Here is a 20,412-nt window from a genome sequence, read left to right on the forward strand (position 1 = left end):
GCTCCCGGCATGCCCCGCGGCGCGCCACCCAATCACAGCGCGCTTTGTTGTGGGGGTGCGGCAGCCGCCGAGGCCCCGTTTCAAGATGGCGGACGACAGTGAGACAGCAGTGAGGCGGCCGCTGGCGAGGCCTCAGCGGCCGTCGTCAGAGGAGAACGACCACGAGCACTGCAGCGACTGCGAGAACGAAGCGGAGCGCGGCTCGAAGCGGGGGTAAGCGCGGCGCGGGGGCGGCCGCGGGGCCCATTGAGGTGGGCAGGGGCCGGGAAGTCAGTGCCGCCCCACCCCTCGCGCGCGCTGATTGGCCAGCAGATAACATCGCGCGTTGCGATTGGACGAGCCGCTTGTCGGTCGGCCTGGGGGCGGGCCGTTTAGCTTCCATTCACTCTTATGAGTGAGAGCGTGTGCTGAAGCTGCGGGGTCGGGCCCGATCGTGGCGTGGATGGAAGTTGGGCGGGAGGCGGAGACCTCGGGGATTCTTGCAGCTTTATGCCGAATTCTGGGTGCTTTGTGTTTTTGGTGTGTGCCATCCTGTTGCCTGCAGCCCCTGCTGGCTCCTACAGCATCGCCATGCCACCCAGTGCCACCTGCTTTGCACCCATCAGAGCAGCGCTGGGGACACGAGATGTGAAGCGATGGCACAGACACTGGCAGTGATCCCACACCCTTCACACCGAGGTTTTGTGCCTCTGCATGGCACATCCCAGCCTCACCAGGCTCCCACCTGCATCCTGGGAAGGGCCTTTCTCTCCCCATCAGCAATGATCTTGCCTGTCTAGTAATAAAAGGTCATGCAAGACATATTACAGAAGCTATTTTACAGCAGCACAGATGTGCATTTCTATTTTATTTGCCTCCTGGGTGTGGCATCATGTCTCCTTTTAATGGGTTTAGCCATGCTTGGAAAGGTTTCTCTTTTCCTCTGCTCTTACATGATTAGGTTTGCAGGAACCAGGGCCAAGCAGAGAGCAGACATGGCATTTAGTCACTGTTACTGTGCCTTCTCGGCATGATTTCCCAGTACAGCTGTTCAGATGAATGGTGGCTGATGAGTGAGCCGTGGGTTAGGAAGAATTGGGTGCTGTTGAGCAAGTCACACAGCCATTAAGTTTGGAGGAGTCCTCCAAGATCAGCCAGTCCAACCTCAATTCATCCCTACCATGCTCACTCATGGAACATTAAGGCTGGGAAAGACTTCTAAGATCTCCCAGTCCAACCCAGATCCATCCCCTCCATGCCCACTCATAGAACATTAAGACCTCTAAGATCATCCAGTCACACCTCAACCCATCCCGATGTCCACTAACCCACGTCCCCCAGTGCCACATCTGCAAGGGCATGAGGTGAGTGCTGTCCCCAGCACGGAGCACAAAGGGGCGGTGTTTGGGAGCTGTGCCTGGGGCTGTTCCTCTGCCAGTGCCCAGTTTGTGCTTGGAGCCATCAGCTCTTGGCTCTAGGCTGTAGGAACTCAGTACTATTACTGAGCGATAGCAGCACTTCCTTTCCTTTTAAGGACAGGAAGGAGGAATTGACATCCCCCGCCCTGCTTCTGTGTCAGCGCTGGGAAGTGGCTCTCTGTGGTGAAGCACAGAGTTCATTTTCCAACAGAGAATCACACTTTCATGTTTATTCTCATTTCCTTTGTGTGAAAGCGGTGTTTCGTTGCTGTTTCTGGTTTGCTGCAGAACACATCACAGTGATGATGCGTTGCTGCCCTGCACTGTGATGTCCCTGCCATCTGCCCGCTCCCACAGCCTAATGAGATTACCTGCACCCAATTAGCCACACACGTTTGTCAGGAGGATTTTCCAGCATCTAAATGTGGGACAGACACAGCTCCTCATCCGTCACCACTCTGATTTCTAAGCATGGAGGTGCTTGAGGAGTTGGAATCACAGAAAGGTTTTGGTTTGATGGGACCTTAAAGCTCATGCAGTTCCATCTCCCCCCACCATGGGCTGGTTGCCTGCAGTGACATCCTGCTGGCTGCCTCCCATCACTTCATCTTGTGCCTTATCATCTCTTTCAAGAATCATTAAGGTTGGAGAAGACCTCCAAGATCACCAAGCTCCACCCAACTCCTCCCTGCTATGCCAGTAGCCCATGTCCCTAAGTACCAAGATAGTTCTGGTAGCGCAGCCGGTGTGCCTTTCTCCACCCATGTTATCTATCAGAGCAGCTCTTGGGTTGACGAGATAGGAGAGGAAAAAGGCTGTGAGCACATCTGGGAGAGCCGTGGGCTCGAGGCAGAGCTGTCTGTTCACTGACAGATGGGATGGAGAGCAGCCCCGTGCACTGCGATTGGGGATGTTTGCAATTCATGCAGGGCATGGGGGTTAATTTGGGGAGTTAGAGGGGATTGGGCACGCTATTTGTTTTGCTAAATGGACTTTAAAATAGAAAACACCTCTAACCATTGGTATTTGCTTTGCTAAGTGGGTTTTAAATTGAAAATCCCTCCAAGCTTGTCTGTGAGTCCCAAGGACTCCGGCGTAGCTCCCATTTACTGCATTACGTTTCCTCTGTGCTTTGCCTGATGGGCTGCATTCATTGCCCAGCTGAAATTTGCTAATGCGGAACACTCAGCTCTGATTTCTTCCTGCTCATGACATTTTCACTCATAAATCAGGGAGGTTCTTCTCCCCTCTTCTACTTGTTGGTAAAATAATACCACTTGGGCTGAGCTTGTTAGCAGATGTTTGGAGTGGAGTGATGCTGTGTGGGTCCCTGGTCTGAGGACGTATCCACACACACAGAGATCTCTTGGCTTTGGCAATGGGGTTTCTCCTGGTGTGGAAGCTGCTGGAGCCTCTAACCATGGAGACAGGGAGCCCTTGGTCCTGGCCACCCGCTCAGATGGCCCAGTGCCTCCAGAGGTACCTCCAACCTCAACCAATGCATGGCCCTCAGCTGGAGAACAAGAGAAAGAAGGGGACTCTGAGGCCAGGGCTTGGAACAGGGAGCTTTTATTTTCCTTAGGGTGTTTCAGAGACTGTGTAAATGTCCTCAAAAAAAACAACACCAAAAACAAACCAACCCAAAAGCTGCAATGATGCTTCTTTTGTTCCCTAGTGGCTTGAGTCCAGTGAATGACAGCGGAGCCAAAAAGAAGAAAAAGAAACCAAAACGGAAGAAAGAAAAAGGGGGAGATCAGCCCGACCAGGCTCAGGACCAGCCAATGAAGGTGAACATCTCAAACCTTTCAGGGCGATCAAAATTATCCCAGTGCTGACACTGCCTGCTGTTGTATTCAGGCACTTGGCTGCTCGAAAGCCTTCGTATTTAGAGTGGTTTCCTGGCTCAGTGTATGGGAATTCCCACTGCTGCGGGAGGTGTTGCTGCAGGGTGAATGCAGCCCGTTGCTGGGTGTCAAAGCCAGCTCCACTGAAAGGCTCAGACTGGCGCCTCTCAGCTGCTCTTCCCAAAATCAGAGCGGGGATGGCAGGGAACGGCCGCTCTGTGCCACCGTGCCCAGCTGCCAGCACAACAAACCCCTTTTCCTACATTTGGACAACATTCCCTGATGTTGATTTTTGTTTAATTAACATAAGAATAGCAGCAGGGGGTGACTGCCCCTCTTGGCTTTGCCCTGGACTAGCAGCAAGAGCCTTGGGAAGGAGCATGGGGGGTGCAGGGTTTGTCCCTACCCTATTGGTACCCCCAGCTGTCCTCATGAGGAGCTGAAACACAGACCTACAAGCTCAGCATCCTCATTTTGTCCTTTTTTTTTTTTTGCCCTCAGGTCAACTCTTTGCCCGCTGAGAGGATCCAGGAGATTCAGAAAGCCATTGAGCTCTTCTCTGTAGGCCAGGGCCCTGCCAAAACCATGGAGGAGGCCAGCAAGCGCAGCTACCAGTTCTGGGACACGCAGCCGGTGCCCAAGCTCGGTACGTGCCCCAGAGCCCCCAGGCTGTCCCAAGAAGCTCTCACAGAAGATGGGAGCATAGTATATAGGTTTATCTGAAGTTGTTGTGGCTGCAGATTGTCTGCACAATCTTCACCAAGCAGTTCCCAACACCTCTTGCTGCAAACACCGTGTTTGATTCCCTTTTCATGCTGTCAGCACCCGTCCGAGGCTTTGTTTGGTCTCAAAGGGCTGTTTGCTGGAAGTGATACCCAGCTTTGGTCCCTCTTTGTGCTTGTGCTGGGAAATCATTGTGGAATACCAAAGGCACGGGGTTACCGAGGCAGCAAAGCCTAGTTTGTGTTTGCCCCTTTCACCAGAGGATCCTGACGTGGCAAACATCGCTTCTGTGCCTGTAAACCCCATTAGTTGGGAGGTACAGCATGAAAGGGGTGGGGAAGGAGAGGCACCAAACAGCCACAGTGCACCAAACTGCTGACTGTGCTCTGGCTGACTGCCCCACTGTCCATCTCAGTGTTTTAGGCATGCAGTGTTACATGGATGAGCACTTCCAGAAGCGGAGGTGGGGACAGTTCTTGCTGTGGGCTTTGTTTGCCTCTTCATTGCCTGGAAACTTTTTCAGTGCCATTTGAAGGCAATTCCTCATCACTGGGGTGTGCATCTCTTGACAGCCACGCTGCTGTGGCTGTTTTGCCTGCATGAAGGCGGAGGTGCAGAGAGCCCAGACAAGGTGCCGTGGGGGCGGTCAGACAAGGTGCTGTGGGGATGGAGGTGATTTTCATAGTTCCCTGCTCTCTTTGGCAGGAGAAGTGGTGAACACCCACGGCCCCGTTGAACCAGACAAGGACAACATCCGCCAGGAGCCATACACTTTGCCCCAGGGCTTCACCTGGGACGCGCTGGACCTTGGGGACAGAGGCGTGGTGAGTAGGGGCAGCTCTGTGTGTGAGTCCCCATTGCGTGGTTCAGTGCTTTGACAGCTGGAAGTGATTTTGGGAGTGCTGAAGCAACACCAGAAGTGTTCTGGGTCCTGGTTCAGGGCTGCTGGCTTCAGCAGATGAACAGTGCTGGTTGAATAACTCGCTTGACCTGCTTGATCTCTCCTTTAGCTGAAGGAGCTGTACACGCTGCTGAATGAGAACTACGTGGAAGATGATGACAACATGTTCCGCTTCGACTACTCTCCTGAGTTCCTGCTGTGGTGAGTGGCAGCGCAGCCGCAGAGCAGAGGGTGCGGGATGCTGTGGGCTTAACCCCGGCCAGAGCACTGCAGCTGCTTCCCCGTGACCCAGAGCTGTGGGATGAAGGTGACTGCCAAGTAATGCTGCCAGCAATAGCACTTGGAGACCTGTTATAGCTGAGCTGCTGTTTCCTTGGGGCGTTCATGAATTGAGGAACGCTGATTTCTTCCTTTGTCACCGGTAGCCTTGGCCAGAAGGAGCAGGAATGCCTCCCAGTGTTCCTGCACTGTCACTTTGTGGTCACCTCTTGTCCTCCTGCCTGGGTGTCTCGGCGGCCTGGAGCAGGTTTTGGGATGTTTCAGGGAGGCAGGAGGCAGCAGGAGGTGCACGTAGAACCTTGGGTGTGCTGTGATGACCAGCGTGTGTCTCTCCTCCAGGGCGCTGCGTCCCCCAGGCTGGCTGCCCCAGTGGCACTGTGGTGTCAGAGTGGTCTCCAGCAAGAAGCTGGTTGGGTTTATCAGTGCGATTCCTGCCACCATCCACATCTACGAAACGTAAGTTCTGCTCACAGGAGTTTCTCATCCTGTCCCTTGGTGGCATTCCAGGTCGATGCCCTGCAGCCATGGAGATGCTTGGCTGCTTGGAGGACAAGGTGGGGGATATTTAGGATGGGCTGCAAGGTTCTGTGCAAGGATGCCATGTAGCTAACAGCCCTGAGGGCTGTTTTCACCATGAGTGAGATGAACGTAGAGCTCTGCCTTACAGAAATCCTGCAGGGCTGGTTGGAAACTATTTCCTGGGAAAACCTTGTGTGGCAGCTTCAAAGAGCACTCCAAAGCCAGACCTTGCCCCTTGACCTCCCGTGGGACTTGTCTGTGTCTCAGGGGAGCTGGAATTAAATTGCTCAGGGCATTGGATCCCGGTCAGCACAGTTGGGTCTCATGCTCTGCATTGTTTCTTTCCACAGAGAGAAGAAGATGGTGGAGATAAACTTCTTGTGCGTCCACAAAAAGCTGCGTTCAAAACGAGTGGCTCCGGTCCTGATCCGTGAGATCACGCGGAGGGTTCACCTGGAGGGGATCTTTCAGGCTGTTTACACAGCAGGAGTGGTGCTGCCGAAGCCTGTGGGGACATGCAGGTGAGCTCCAGTTCTCTGAAAAGATTTAGGACTGATGAAAATCTCTGCAGACTGTCCCTTGCTGTGCTGCAGAGGATGGGGATGGCTGCACTTATCAGTGTGGGACTCCCTGGGGCAGCACACGTCAGCTCCAGCCCAGGTTTCTCCTCCCTGCAGTGTCCTTCAGGGATTATCCCAGCAGCTTTGCTTAAGCTGCTCCTTTATCACAAGGCAGGAGGCTCTGCAGCACACGCTCTTGTTTTTCTCTCCTGGAGCTCCCGGCCATCCCTTTGCAGTGTTCTTGCTTGCCCTCTCATGGCAGCTTTGAGAACCTTATGCTCCTTCCCGCTGCCCACAAACAATCTCCCCCAGCAGATGTGTTTGTGCAGGTACTGGCACCGCTCTCTGAATCCTCGGAAACTCATCGAGGTCAAATTCTCCCACCTGAGCAGAAACATGACTATGCAACGCACCATGAAGCTTTACCGGTTGCCCGAGGTGGGTGAGCTGGGAGTTGGACACACACAGACCTCAGCTGAGGCTGAATCCTCTTCACGGAGAACGGGCATTGGTTTATATAGTAAATAGCTTTATCAAGCCATTAGGTTTTATTTAATCATTGCTTATTTTACCTGGGTACCTGCATTTTGAGGGTGACTCCTTGCAACCACAGGACCCCTGTGATCTTTTGTTTCACGGTGACTCATATCCTGTCCTCCTGGTAGAACAGGAATGCAGATGTGACAGCCCTCATCTGTCCAAACGCAGCCTCACAGTGACCTTGAGTTGGGTCAGTCCCTCATTCCTCAGTCACACTGATGGGTTCTGTTGCCGCCGTTGTCCTGCTGGGGAACTTCCCCATCTGGATAGAGGAAAAAAACAAAGTGTTCAGATTGCCACTACCTGCCCTGCCCTTGTTTGTTTCCTTCTGGTGGTGGGAGCTGCTTGTTTCATTTGGAGAAAGCTGCTTTTCCATAGCTGTTGCTTTTTGAGCAGAAAGTCAGACCCACATCTCAGCTCAGAGGCATCTGGGGAGTGAAGGCAGTCCTTTGGGGACAGAGCTGCCCTATAAGTGGTGCAAATGACTTTTCCTGCTTTCTGCAGACCCCCAAGACTCCGGGCTTGCGGCCAATGGAGCACAAAGACATCCCTGCAGTGCACAAGCTCCTGACGGAGTACCTGAAGCATTTCCACCTGACGCCTGTCATGAGCCGAGAGGAGGTGGAGCACTGGTTCCTACCTCAGGAGAACATCATCGACACCTTCGTGGTGGAGGTGAGGGGGAGGAATGAGGCAGAGCTGTTTTCTTGGGATCATCTTGGTGTGAGCTGCTGCAGGGTGCTGCTTCCCATGTAGAGAGAGCTGCCCCAGCTCTCAGGGAGCCCTTAGAATTGTAGAATCGTTATGGTTGGAAAAGACCTTCAAGATTACCGAGTCCAACCCCAACCCATCCCCACCATGCCCATCAACCACGTCCCCAAGTGCCACATCTCCACATTTTTATGGCAGGGAAACTAAAAGGGCATTTGCAGAGGAGGGAGAAACTAAGTGACGCATATGAAATCCAGTCCAAGGCCATAACTTCAAACCCATCCATACAGCATGTACAGCAGTCTGAAACTGAAAACGCCGTGTGGAAATTTAGAGAGTTTCACCCCTCCAGGAAAGAGCTGGGTGGTCTGAGAGCAGAGAAGAGAGCAGATCGGTGCTCCCATCCTACAGTTTAAAGGCTCTGGGCAGTCATTAACCCAGCCCTGACACGCTGCGGTGTCACACTTTTGCCTTTCAGAGCACCCCAGGGGAGGTGACAGACTTCCTGAGCTTCTACACGCTCCCCTCCACCATCATGAACCACCCGACCCACAAGAGCCTGAAAGCTGCTTACTCCTTCTACAACGTCCACACCAAAACGCCTCTCATCGACCTCATGAGCGACGCTCTCATCCTCGCCAAGTCGGTGAGCACAGCGGGGCTGGGCGGCTTGGAGCCTCATCATCCGCATATTTTGGGGTGCAAAGAGCCAGAGAGGGGTCAGGAAGCACACACACGGGAGAACTGACCAGCACATAAGCTGATGGCTTTGTGTTTTGCTCATACAGAAAGGATTTGATGTCTTCAATGCACTGGATCTCATGGAAAACAAAACTTTCCTGGAGAAGCTGAAGTTTGGGATTGGGGACGGGAACCTGCAGTATTACCTGTACAATTGGAAATGTCCCAGCATGGCACCGGAGAAGGTGAGTGGGGTCCTCCAGCCCAGAGGACCTGTGGGATGGGCTCCAGAGATGGGGAATTGTGGCTGAGAGGAGGTTGTGGGCTGGCAGATAAACACCTGTGAGCACAATAGACCCTTCTCTGTGTCTTGAATGCCAGTGTGCAGCACTATGGGCTATGTGTCAGCCTGGTGCAGGACACCATGGTGGGACAATACCAACAAGAGCCCCTCTGGAGGGAGCTGAACTGCTCCACTGCACAGCATTGTGGCTCAGCATCCATCCTACTCACTGGGAGTCCTGAGTGGGATGGGAACCACACTGGGTGTAGCCCTGGAGAGCCACGAGCCGTCCTGCTGTGCAGCACAGTGCTCCTGCAGCCTGCCCACGTGGCATCATGACAGCTCATTAATACTAATGGCATTCATTAGGATCTCTGCCATCCCAAAAGGCAGGAGAGCCTGCAGACAGCTCCTTAGGGGTGTGGAATTAGGGATTTCTGACACCTCGTCCAGCTGTGAAGTCCGGGCTGATCTGAGTCACGCAGCTCCCACAGGGTACAAATCCACGCACCTCAGTGCAGCTTTGCTCCACCACTGAGCTCCCAGAGATTCTCTGCAGGGCTGCTTGAGCAGCTCCTCACCGGGAGAGCTGGTGGGTTTGGGGCTGCAGCCCTCCCAGCAGCAGGGCAGGGAGTTCCATCCATCCAGGCTGGGTTTGAGGTAGGAGACAGTCACTTGTCGCTTGCAACCCACATCTCTTTGCTCCCCAGGTTGGACTGGTGTTGCAGTAAGTGACCCTGTGAGGATGGCACGGTGTCACCGAGGAGCCTGGCCTGGCTGAACGTGGCCCCACGTGGAAGTGAGCCAGCCCTGCCAGCCCCGACTGATGTCACCAACTGCATCCCCAGGCACCGGCAGTGCTCTCCTTTGTTTTGAATTAATTGCATCCTCCTAAAGACATGATCAAGGGAATGTAACTGCTGAAACTAGCTCATGATTGGCATATAATGGAGTTAACGGGTGAATAATAAAAGTATATATTATATATATTTTAAATCTTTCCTGTTCCAAACTGGCACGAATGCATTCAGCTGCTGAAGGCTACCACCTGCTCCTTGGTGCCATCCCTCCCTGCTTGGGAACACCTCAGTATTTGGTTTTAAGGGCTATTTGTGCAAGCAATGCCTTGTCCCTTCTCCTCCCCAGCCTCGGAGACTTGAACCCTCAGGGCGAAGATGCAGGGGACCCAGCTTGGAGCACATCCACATCTGCCACCCCATGCCACCTCGGCGCACTGTGCTCAGATGTTTTTCTCTCCACGCCATCGAAGTCCAGCCTGCATGCCCTACAACGTGCCATCAGCCTTCCTGGGGGCTCGGCCTCTCCCACCATCCCAGTGCCTCCTGCACAGGCTCAGAATCAGGATCAGATTCGTCCATGGAACCCTTTTTTCCGAGAAGACATGTTTCCATCACCCTATTGCTCTCGATCTCCACGCCAAAGGTTTCCAAAGCTGCACGTGCCCATCTATGCACTCCCAGTGTCCCTGTCCCCCTACTATGCAAGCAGCTCTGCATCCCCTCCTGTGCCCCACAGAGCCAAGAGCCGCCCTGCAGTGGCGATGGGGACATCAGCTGCGAGTTCTGAGCTGGGAGCACGTGGGACTTTCTGGGGCTGTGGGACAGTGGGGTGAATCAGGCTTCAACAAGCCCCCAGCACTGGGGAGAGCATCAGAAAAAGGGGGCTCAGCCATTTCCCCCTGCATCTCCTCCCTTAGTCCCCAAAGCCACCCCTCCTGCAGGTGACAGCAGTGAAGGGGACGCGGGACAAGCTGTTCAATAAACGTTTATTCAACCCACTGGGCACTGGGTACAAATCTCTGTCAACAGTTCTCAAGCACCAAACCACGTTTGCACCACGGCTGTGGTGGCAGGGTCTCCTTGGGGACGTTGTGGCAGGCACCATCCCTGCAGCCCAAAGGAGTCGGGATGGAGCTGGTGAAGCCGCTGTCACCGTCATATCCCTACAGATGCATTGGGAACGTGGTGGCTGGGCCACCCTGTCCTGGTTGTCACCATGTCCCCATCTCCTCCTGGTCTCAGCCAGAGGGGATAAGTGGGGTGTGAGCGCCAGCAAATGGGACACAGACAGGGTCCTCTACCCCACTGGAGACCCCAGGCAGCCCTGCTGTCACCCTGGCTGGAGAGCAGTGTCCCCATTCTGTCCCTGCACCCCGTTCAGGAGCGCGTTGGCCATGGGGACATCATGGGCGTTTGCATGTGACGTGCACAAAGAGCGTGGCAGGGGCCAGGGATGCGCCATCCTTGGAGAGCAGGTGGATGTGGCGGTACCCTGGGGACAGAGTAGACATTGCGTAGGAGACACGGGGTTGTCCCCTCCCCCAGTAAGGGGGCACCCACCTTCTCGCATGCTGCCCAGCGGCAGTGTGAACTGCCCCACAAAGTCATTGCAGGAGGTGCTGTCGTGGTCCTCCACCACGAAGCGCACCAACGCCAGCTCAGGGACCCGCAGCTGGAACGTGAGCGTCTCCTCCCAGCGTGGGTTGAAGCCTACAGGAGTGCGTCAAGGGGGGTCATTGCCCAGGGAATGGGGTATACTGGGAGCAGGCTGAGATGAACTGGGAGGAACGGAGACCATAATGGGGTCAGGCTGAGATGTACTGGGAGGAATGGGGACCAAATTGGGGCCGGGTTGAAATGTACTGAGAGGAATGAGGATCATAATGGGACAAGTTCAGATGTACCAGGTGGAATGGGATGGCACTGGGATATACTGGAGGAAAAGGTGGGACCAGGCTGGGGTATATTAAAAGAAATGGGGACCATAATGGGATCAGGCTGAGATGCACTGCGAGGAATGGGGACCATAATGGGACTGGGCTGACATGCACTGAGAGAAATGGGGATTATAATGGGATCACCGTTGTTGCTCCTGTAGGCAGTTTGCTGCTTGCTGCAGTCCGCCGTCACCCCATAGATCTCCACTCTAACAAATGGGTCCACGATGGAGCTGAGCTTCTCCCGGTTCAGCTTTGGCAGCTGCTGTGCCGTGATGACCTGGGGACAGCAGGGGAACAGAGTGGCACCGTGGGGGTCCCTGTGGGAAGGGACTTTGGGAAGGGGTGGCGGGTGACACGTAGCTGGATACGGGTTGGTGTCACCCATATGGTGACAGGTGACAGGTGGCAGCAGTAGGGGACCCTCACCCTGATGCGCAACACTAGCGGGTGGGGGCTGCCGCTGTGGGGGCTGCGCAGGAATTGGGGTTTCAGCACATAACCACAGCCCCCATTGCCCAGGAAGCGCCCGGTGTTCAGGTCCATCTCATAGCCTGGCGTCTGGAAGTTGAGGGCCACTGCAGGGACAGAGATGGGGCCATTGGGGTGGATGCTGCATTTCAGGAGACGTATGGGGCTGAGGGCTCACCCAGCTGGCAGCCGGCGTTCCACATCTCCTGGGGGTTGTAGTTGGAGGAGGTCATCTTCAATCCCAAAGGGTAGACACGGCTCAGCTGCCGGGAGGTGTAGTGCACAAACGTGGGGCCTGAGTGGGACAGCTGGGTGGGGTGGGGGCCACATGGTGCCACGGACCTCAAAACCTGATCCCAAAACCTGTCCCCAAACTTCAGACCCCGACCTTGAGTCTGGATGCCAATGGACCACAAAACTTGAACTTCATCCCAACCCCAGACCTGATCCCAAACAGACACACTGCACCCAAACGCCAGATCCCAAATGCTGACCTTTCCACCAGAGCCCCCATTCCAACCAGTCCTGAGCATCCTGTGCCAATGCCAAACCCAGCCCGGGGCCACCTCAGCAACCCAGAACCACAACCTTGTGTCCTGGAGAGGCCAGAGCAGCTCTGTCCTCATCTCTGTCCCTGACCCACTGTCCCCATCCCACTGCCCTTACCTGCCTCCTTGATGAGTTTCCGAGCCTTTCTCTCACTGAAGGAGGACATCTCATAGGGCCGGGGCTGCTGCAGGGCCTGGGCCAGGCCAGGGAAGGGGGTGGCCTGGCAGTACACCACCATGGCTGACAGCTCTGGGGCCACATGTGAAGCATCTTTGGCCTGTGGAGTCACCCCAAAGCGATGGAGGCCCCAAAGCAATGGACAACCCAAGATGTCAAATACCCCAAAGCAAAGGACAATTCACATCCCATCACAACTAACGTCCCAAGACATTAGTCCAAAGCATGGACAGTCTAAGATAACAGAGACCCCAAGGTGATGGAGACCCCAAAAAACTGACAACCTGCAGCCTGTCCTCTTCCTCTGTCTCCTCTTCCTCCTCTTCATCCGGGATGGAGGTGACGCTGCAGGTCTCACACTGCAGCTCTGGCAGCTTCTTGCCCTTCACCAGGACTTTCCCCTTCAGCTGCTGCAGGACGAAGAGCCAAGCTCAGCTGCTTGGGGACATGGGGACACCACAACAGATGGCCTTACCTCTGGGGACGGGAGGACACCGGGGTCCTGTCCTTCCAGGGGCTGTGTCAGCAGCATGTCCCCAAGGATGGCCTTCATGTGCCGCGCCATGGTGGCCTGCTGCTCCACCCCGCAGTGGTTCTCCAGCGAGAGGATGACGGGGTACGGCGATCGCTAGGAGATGGGGATGGGAGTGGGCAGCACTGAGCACCAGCACCCAAAGCCCAACCCAGGGCTGATGGCACCAGCCTTACCTTGAAGGCGCAATCGCGGATAGCCTCGATGACATCACGGAAGAGGATTTTGGAGGTGAATGTATGGCCGTGGCAGACGATGGGTTCCCCATCGGGACCCTCCCAGCAGTCCAGCTCCACACAACGGCATCCCATCATCAGTGCCCTACACCGCAGGATGAGTCCCCATGTCACCCCGTGTCACTCACATCATCCAGTGAGTCCCCAGGTCACCCAGTCCACCACCACTGGATCAGTACTTGTGTTGCCCGGGCCACCTCATGGCACCCACCTGACATAGGCTTCAGTGCTGCTGGTGCCTCCAATCTGGTTGCGGGTCAGGTAGGTGTTATGGGAGGAGGAGATGAAGTAGTGGCACAAGGGCTGGCTCATGTCCTGGTGTACCTCAGTATGCTCCTGGTTGAGGATGTCACCAGCAGCTGACAGGAGGTACATCGTGAAGCCATCCAGTGTCATCAGGCCCTGCTGCCGGGCTGGGGGAGGTGGCAAAGGTGGCATCTCATGGGTTGTCCCCATATGGATGTTCCCTGGCAGTGCCATGCTCACCCCAGGCACTGTGGCACCCAGGAGACATGCAAGTCCCATTCATTGGGTGTCCTCCATCCCTTCACTGCCTTGACCACCATGGACATGGCATGGTGGCACCCACAAGAGGTGGAGATCCTCTGTCCTCACCCCAATGTCCCCCACTTGACAGGGCACTAAGGCACAAATGTCCCCTTGGTATCCCATCTCCTCCTGCTATCTCCTGGCATATTCACCTTTGGGTTGGCACTGTGGCACATAAGGCACATGGAAGTCCCTTGGTGTATTCCCACATCCTGCTGGTTACAGGGACATGGGGGTGACTGCTCCCAACCTGCTGCCCCATGGCAGTGCCACATTCACCCTTGGGATGGCAATAGGGCACATGGAGGTCCCTTGGTGTCCATCCCAACCTTCATGTCCACAACCAAGATAGGGCAAGGCCACCTCCATGGAAGGGTGAGGGGGACAAAGGGACAAAGAGGCAGTCTGTCCAGCCCTGGAGAACCTCAAGCCCACACTGTGGCCACCAGCATGTCCCCATGGCACCCATTCTGCCCTTCGGCCACCCACCCTCCAGTAGGGACGTCCCCATCCCTACCCTTCTCGTTGAGCTCATGGGCACAGATGATGGCACAGGCCTGGTGTAGGGTGCCCTCCTCGCCCTGGTCCTGCAGGAAATCCCGCAGCTCCTCGGCTGACAACACGCAGTCCTCACCAGAATAGTGCCCAAAGAGCTCCTCCAGCTCCGGGCGCCGCAGCAGCCGCCGGCAGAAGTCCTCCAGCTCCTGGTTCTCCAACCGCCCATCACCAGAGTGGTCACATTCCTATGGGACGGCAGCCATTGACCCTAACCCCAAAGGACCCACCTGGGCTGGGATGTTTGGGAGTCTCAGCTACCCAGGGGCACCCATGGAATGTGCAAGTCCCGTTGGGTGTCTTCCACCTCTTCACTGCCTTGACCACCATGGAGGTGGCATGGTGACACCCAGTGACTCTTTGTCCCCATCCCAACAGGGGGATCTTGGGGCCTCATGTGTCACCTTGGGTCTGCGTGAGTCATGTCCTTCTGTCATTGTCCCCAGTCCCCCATCCCCTGGGTTATGGATCTGTGTGGGTCATGTCCCCTCTGTCATCGTCCCCAGCCCTCTATCCTCTGGATTAGGCTGGTTGGTGACAGACAGGGACATCAGGTGACAGAGAGTACCTTGAAGAGCTGGTGGGCGTAGGCATTGTCCATGTGGATGTTGGCCATGCGCAGCATGATCTGCACCTCCTGGAAGCACATCCTGTTGTCCTTATCCTTATCGGCACGCTGCAGCATGCCATGGATCCAGCTGTGCTGTGTTCAGGAAAGCGTCCAAACTATCCCCAGGTTGTCCCCAACATATCCCCAAGATATCCCAAGGCTGCCCCAAGCTTGCCCCAAGATGTCCTTAAACTGTCCCCAAGCTGTTCCCAACATGTTTCCAAGATATCCCCAGATTGTCTCCAAGCTGTCCCAAGCTGTCCTCAGGAGGTCCCCAAGATACACCCAGGCTGTCCCCAAGATGTCCACAAATGTTCCCAGCATGTCCCAAGACCATCCCCAGGCTGTCCATGAGATGTCACCAAGATGTCCTCAGGCTGTGCCCAAACTATCCCCACAGTATCCCAAACTGTCCTCAAGCTATCCCCAACACGTCCCCACGATGTCTCCAGGCTGTCCATGAGATGCCCTTGGATGTCTCCAAGATGTCCCCAGGCTGTCTCCAAGCTACTCCCACGGTCTCCAAACTGTCCCCAAGCTGCCCCAACACATCCCCATGAGATGTTGCCAAGCTGTCCTCAGGCTGTCCCCCAGATGCCTCCACGATGTCCCCAGGTTGTCCATGAGATGTCCCTAGATGTCTCCGAGATGTCCCTAGATGTCTCCAAGATGTCCCCAGGCTGTTCCCAGGACCCCCATAGGATACTGCTCGAGCCTCTCCCGCTGGCTCATGCCCCGCAGCCTCCCCCGCAGCGTGCGGAGCCCCCGCACCCAGCGCAGTGCCACGTCCTCATCCCGTGCCCCCAGGTCCAGGTTCCTGCGCCCGCCCTCGAAGGTGATGGTGAAGCAGTTCCACTCAGGGATGGCACAGCCGTACCGGCGCAGCCCCTCCGAGTGGTGCCCCCGTTGCACCGACACAATGTGTGCAACGGAGACTGCGGGGACACAAAGGGATGGTTCCAATGAGCGTCATATGGGGACACCAGAGCCAACTAATGTCCCCGTGGGCTGCGCCAAAGACGCGAATCCCAGACAGAGAGGAAACGGGAGGCAGTGGGACACCCTGAGAGGCACTGGAAGGCACTGGAAAGTGCTGGGATGCAATGGCAGGAACTGGGATGCAATGAGGTATATAGGGAGGCATTGAGATGCAATGGGATACAGTGGGAGGCAATGGGAGGAAATGGGATGCAACTGAGATGTAATGGGAGGGAAAGAGACGCAATGGGATGCAATGGGTTGGGTGGCGCCAGGATGCAATGGGATACAATGGGAGGTGCTGGGATCCATTGGGATACACCGGGAGGCACTGGGAGGCACTGGGGTGCAATGGGATACAATGGGTTATGCTGGGTGGCACCAGGATGCAATGGGATACAATGGGAGGTGCTGGGATCCACTGGGATACACCGGGAGGCACTGGGAGGCACTGGGGTGCAATGGGATACAATGGGATACAGGGGGAGGCTCTGGGATGCAATGGGCTGTAATGGGATGCGATAAGAGGCACTGGGATGAAATCGGATATGTTGGGAGGTACTGGGATGCAATAGGATGCAATGGGATGCAATGGGATGCAGTGGGATACACTGAAGGCACTGGGATGCAATAGGATATAGTGAGAGGCACTGGGATGCAGTGGGATGCAATGGAAGGAACTGGGACGCAGTGGGATACATTGAAGGCAGTGGGATGCATGGGATACAGTGGGATGCAGTGGGATATAATGGGAGGCACTGGGATGCAATGGGATAGAATGGGAAAGAATGGGATGGAGTGGGATGCAATGGTATACACTGGGATGCAGTGAGAGACACTGGGATGCACTGGGACGCAATGGGATGCACTGAGATGCAATGGGATGCATTATGAGGCACTGGGATTCAATTGGAAGCACTGGGAGTCATGGGGATGCAATGAGATGCAGTGGGAGGCAATGGGATCCAATGGGATATGCTAGGAGGCACTGGGATGCAATGGGATAGAACAGGGTATATGGGGAGGCACTGGGATGCAACAGAATGCAAGGGGACGTAATGGGAGTCATGGGGATGCAATAGGATGCACTGGAAGGCACTGGGATGCAAAGGGATAAATTGGGATGCAATGGGATCCAACGGGATGCAGTGGAATGCAATGGGAGGCTCTGTCCTGTAATAGGACACACACTGGGAAGCACTGGGATACACGGGGATGCAATGGGATACCCTGGGAGGCAATGGGATCCAATGGGATACACTGGGAGGCATTGGAATGCAATGGGATGTAATGGGCAGCAATGGGACCCAATGGGATACAGTGAGATGCACTGAAGGTATTGGGATGCAATGGGATACGCTGGGAGGCTCTGGGATGCAGTGGGTTACTCTGGGATGCAATGGGATACGTTGGGAGGCACTGGGATGCAATGGGATGCAATGAGATAGAATGGAATAGAACGGGATGCAATGGGATATACGCTGGGAGGCACTGGAAGGCCATGGGAGGTACTGGATACACAGAGAGATGAAGGAATACACTGGATGCAGTGGAAGGCACTGAGATGTACCGGGATGCAAGGGGGTACACTGGGATGCACTGGGAGGCAATGGACACACAGGGTGCAGGCAGGCAATGGAATAAAATAGAATGCAATGGGATGCACTGGGAGGCACTGGTCCACGGCTGGGGGGCAAAGCCTGTTTTCAGATGGGGACCATAGGGCATCACCAAGAGGGGTCTAAGGTTGGAGTCGGGGTCCCATATGGGGTCTGGGTTAGGGTTAGGGTTAAGATTAGCCCACCTGGCCATACTGGGGGTCATGCCAAACCCACACCAGTGCCCCCAGCCCCAGTGCCAGCACTCACAGCTGTGTTTGGAGGCCATGCGCCCGAAGCGCCGCTCAGACACCACGGTGATCCCATCCTCCTGCAGGCGGTACCGCCGCTCCTTCGCCCGCCGTGAGGTCACCTTGAGCAGCAGGGAGCCCTGCAGCATCAGCTGGAGGTCCTCATCCTCTGACAGACCTGCAGGGGGACAGGATGGGACAGGGTTATGTGGGATGGGACAGGTGGGATGGGATGGGGCGGGATGGGATGGGATGGAATTGAGTGGGTGGGAATGGGGTGGGATGGGGTTGGTTAAGGTAAGATGGGGATGGAATGGGGATGAGAGAATGGGGATGAGATGAGACGGAATGGGATGGGATGAGGATGGCATGGGAATGGGACAGACAGGATGAGGTGGAATGGGATGGGGGATGGGGATGGGGATGGGATGAGAGAGACATGATGGGATAGGATGGAACAGACAAGATGTAATGGGATGGGACAGGACAGACATGACAAGATGGGTCAGATGGGGTGGGAGAGATACAATGGGATAGGACAGTCAGGACAGGGTGACATGGGATGGGACAGCCAGGATGGGATGGGGCAGAGGGGATGGGGTAGGGTAGGGTGGGGTGGAGTGGGGTGGGGCAAACACTATGAGATGGCACAGACAGGACAGGACAGACATCATGGGATGGGATGGGATGGGATGGGATGGGATGGGATGGGATGGGATGGGATGGGATGGGATGGGATGGGATGGCCACTGCGGTCAGCTTCTCTCACACTGTGCAGCCGGGAGGGATGGGACACGGCCAAGCTGTGGACACAGAGCTGTGCTCACAATGCAGAGCTCTTGGCCAGAGCTGTGCAATGCCAGCTCGGCTGCTGCAATCCAGTGTGGGAGCACCAGGAGCGGGGCTGCCACCCGCCCTGCACAGCTCCAACCCTTCCCCAGGCTGGCGGTGGCCACATACCCGCTCTGACGGGACATTTCCGTCCATTCTCCATGAAATTATTTCCTCCGTTTTATTTATTTTTTGGAACTGCTCCTTGAGAACAGCCCCAGCAGCCATGCACTGCTCTTGCGGTGGGAAATGGCTGTTCCCAACCATGGGAACCCAAACACTGGACCCCTGACCATGGGTATCCCAGGCCATAGGGACACCCCTGACCATGGGGACCCTCAATCATGGGGAACTCCAACCGTGGGGATCCCTGACCACGGAGACCCCCAACTATAGGAACCCACGACTGCGGAGACCCCTGACCATGGGGACCCCCTTGACTAGAGGGAACTCCAACCACATAGAAACTCCAATTATGGGAATTCTGACTATTGGGACCCCCAACCATGGGGATGTCCGACCATGGGGACCTCCGACCATGGGGACCCCTGACCATGGGGAACCCCTCCAACCGTTGGACCCCCCAACCACATGGACTCCCAACTGTGGGGACCCTGACTATGGAATACACTCCTTACCATGGGGACCCCCAACTATGAGGAACTCCATGAATGGAGACCTCCAACCGATGGATGCCCAACCATAGAGGCTCCCCTGACCACGATGACCCCCCCAACCATGGGGACCCCCAACCATGGGGAACTCCAACCAAGGAGACCCCTGACCGTGGGGACCTCTGATCACAGGGAACCCCTCCAACCTTTGGACCCCCCAACCACACAGACCCCCAGCTATGGGGATGACGACCATGGGGGACACTGCTGACCATGAAGACCCCCAACCAAGGAGACTCCCCCACCCTTTGAGACCCCCGACCACGTTGCCCCGGCACTCACCCAACTTCTTCAAGACCCCCCCGCTCTGCTCGGGGCGGGGTCGCGCCCTCCGCCCGCAGATCATCGTCCGGCGCTCCCGGGGCCGTGCGGGGGAGGAGCGGGGCGGTACCGGGAGGAGCCCGGGGGTTGGGTTTGCAGTGGAGATTTTGGATCGGAGGGGGGGGGGGAGGAGGATTGCATGCACATACGTGTGTGTGTGTGCGGCCATATGCACGTGTGTGCGTGCACATACATGTGTGTACGTGTGTTTGCACGCACGCCCGTGCAGCCACCCCCCCCTCCCCCATCCCGCACCGTCTCGGGGTGAACAAACAGCGCTGCGTGAGCGCAGCTTCCAGCTTCGCCCCCCCCGCCAGATGACGCACGGGGAAGGAATGCAGGGGCGGTGCGGGACGGGGGGCGATGCCACAGCGCCTTGTCCCTATAATGTCCCTATAATGTCCCCACCCCGTGCCCCGTCCTTTTATTCTGCCCTGTCCCCGTGCCCTGTCCCTTTATACTGTCCCCGTTCCCTGTCCCCATACTCTGTCCCTGTACCCCATCCCCATGCCCCGTCCCTTTATTCTGTTCCCATATCCTACCCCATCACACTGTCCCACTCTCTGTTCCCATATCGCATATCGTCCCTATACTCTGTCCCCACGTCCTATCCCCACTCCCTGTCCCCAAATCCCTGCCTGCACTCCCTGTCCCCATACCCTGTCCCAATACTCTGTCCCCATGCCCTATCCCATCACACTGTCCCCATACCGTCCCTATTCTCTGTCCCCACTCCCTGTCCCCACTCCCTGTCCCCATACCCTGTCTCTATTCTCTGTCCCCACTCCCTGTCCCCGCACTCCGTCCCCTCCCGCCCCGCCCCGCGCTGTTCCTCCCCGCGGCCGACAGGGGGCGCCACAGCGCGCGTTCCCCGCTCTCCCATTGGCTGCAGCGCGTCCCGCCTC

The 20,412-nt window shown here is 56.1% G+C and overlaps 2 protein-coding genes across 4 annotated transcripts; one reads left to right on the forward strand and one right to left on the reverse strand.

The window, feature by feature from the left end:
- Positions 1–17: 17 nt before the first annotated feature.
- NMT1 (N-myristoyltransferase 1) lies at positions 18–9,434 on the forward strand. Its single transcript, XM_003213004.5, has 12 exons — positions 18–213; positions 3,073–3,184; positions 3,743–3,887; positions 4,670–4,788; positions 4,975–5,066; positions 5,484–5,600; positions 6,014–6,184; positions 6,553–6,661; positions 7,268–7,438; positions 7,953–8,120; positions 8,263–8,400; positions 9,149–9,434. The coding sequence occupies exons 1-12, from the start codon at positions 86–88 to the stop codon at positions 9,167–9,169; spliced, it is 1,491 nt and encodes a 496-aa protein (XP_003213052.1). The 5' UTR covers positions 18–85; the 3' UTR covers positions 9,170–9,434.
- A 773-nt stretch (positions 9,435–10,207) lies between these two features.
- PLCD3 (phospholipase C delta 3) lies at positions 10,208–20,158 on the reverse strand. 3 transcript variants are annotated; one of them, XM_010724456.4, is made up of 15 exons: positions 19,469–20,158; positions 17,701–17,859; positions 15,561–15,789; positions 14,813–14,942; positions 14,207–14,432; positions 13,352–13,553; positions 13,081–13,225; positions 12,848–13,000; positions 12,657–12,782; positions 12,313–12,472; positions 11,825–11,941; positions 11,605–11,753; positions 11,320–11,455; positions 10,799–10,948; positions 10,208–10,730 (listed from the first exon to the last, which is right to left on the reverse strand). In XM_010724456.4, the coding sequence occupies exons 1-15, from the start codon at positions 19,674–19,676 to the stop codon at positions 10,642–10,644; spliced, it is 2,379 nt and encodes a 792-aa protein (XP_010722758.2). In that variant the 5' UTR covers positions 19,677–20,158; the 3' UTR covers positions 10,208–10,641. The 3 variants fall into 3 exon arrangements, 2 of the variants coding, with proteins under 2 accessions (XP_010722758.2, XP_085067446.1); XR_002121784.3 differs by lacking the exons at positions 10,208–10,730; positions 11,605–11,753 and having other exon boundaries at positions 10,803–10,948; XM_085211320.1 differs by lacking the exons at positions 10,208–10,730; positions 10,799–10,948; positions 11,605–11,753 and having other exon boundaries at positions 10,955–11,455.
- Positions 20,159–20,412: the final 254 nt, after the last annotated feature.

Source organism: Meleagris gallopavo, chromosome 29 (assembly GCF_905368555.1).
Source record: "Meleagris gallopavo chromosome 29, MGAL_WU_HG_1.1, whole genome shotgun sequence".
NCBI lineage: Eukaryota > Metazoa > Chordata > Aves > Galliformes > Phasianidae > Meleagris > Meleagris gallopavo.

Excerpts from the sequence above, each read along its gene's own strand:
- NMT1 (XM_003213004.5), top strand. The coding sequence starts at position 86 with ATGGCGGACGACAGTGAGACAGCAGTGAGGCGGCCGCTGGCGAGGCCT. Across the intron at positions 3,888-4,669 it reads GCAGCCGGTGCCCAAGCTCG|GAGAAGTGGTGAACACCCAC; the intron begins GTACGTGCCCCA and ends TCTCTTTGGCAG. Across the intron at positions 4,789-4,974 it reads ACCTTGGGGACAGAGGCGTG|CTGAAGGAGCTGTACACGCT; the intron begins GTGAGTAGGGGC and ends TCTCTCCTTTAG.
- PLCD3 (XM_010724456.4), bottom strand. The coding sequence starts at position 19,676 with ATGGCCGCACACACACACACGTATGTGCATGCAATCCTCCTCCCCCCC. Across the intron at positions 12,473-12,656 it reads AGGAAGAGGACAGGCTGCAG|GCCAAAGATGCTTCACATGT; the intron begins GTTGTCAGTTTT and ends GTGACTCCACAG. Across the intron at positions 10,949-11,319 it reads TGCCTACAGGAGCAACAACG|GCTTCAACCCACGCTGGGAG; the intron begins GTGATCCCATTA and ends GCACTCCTGTAG.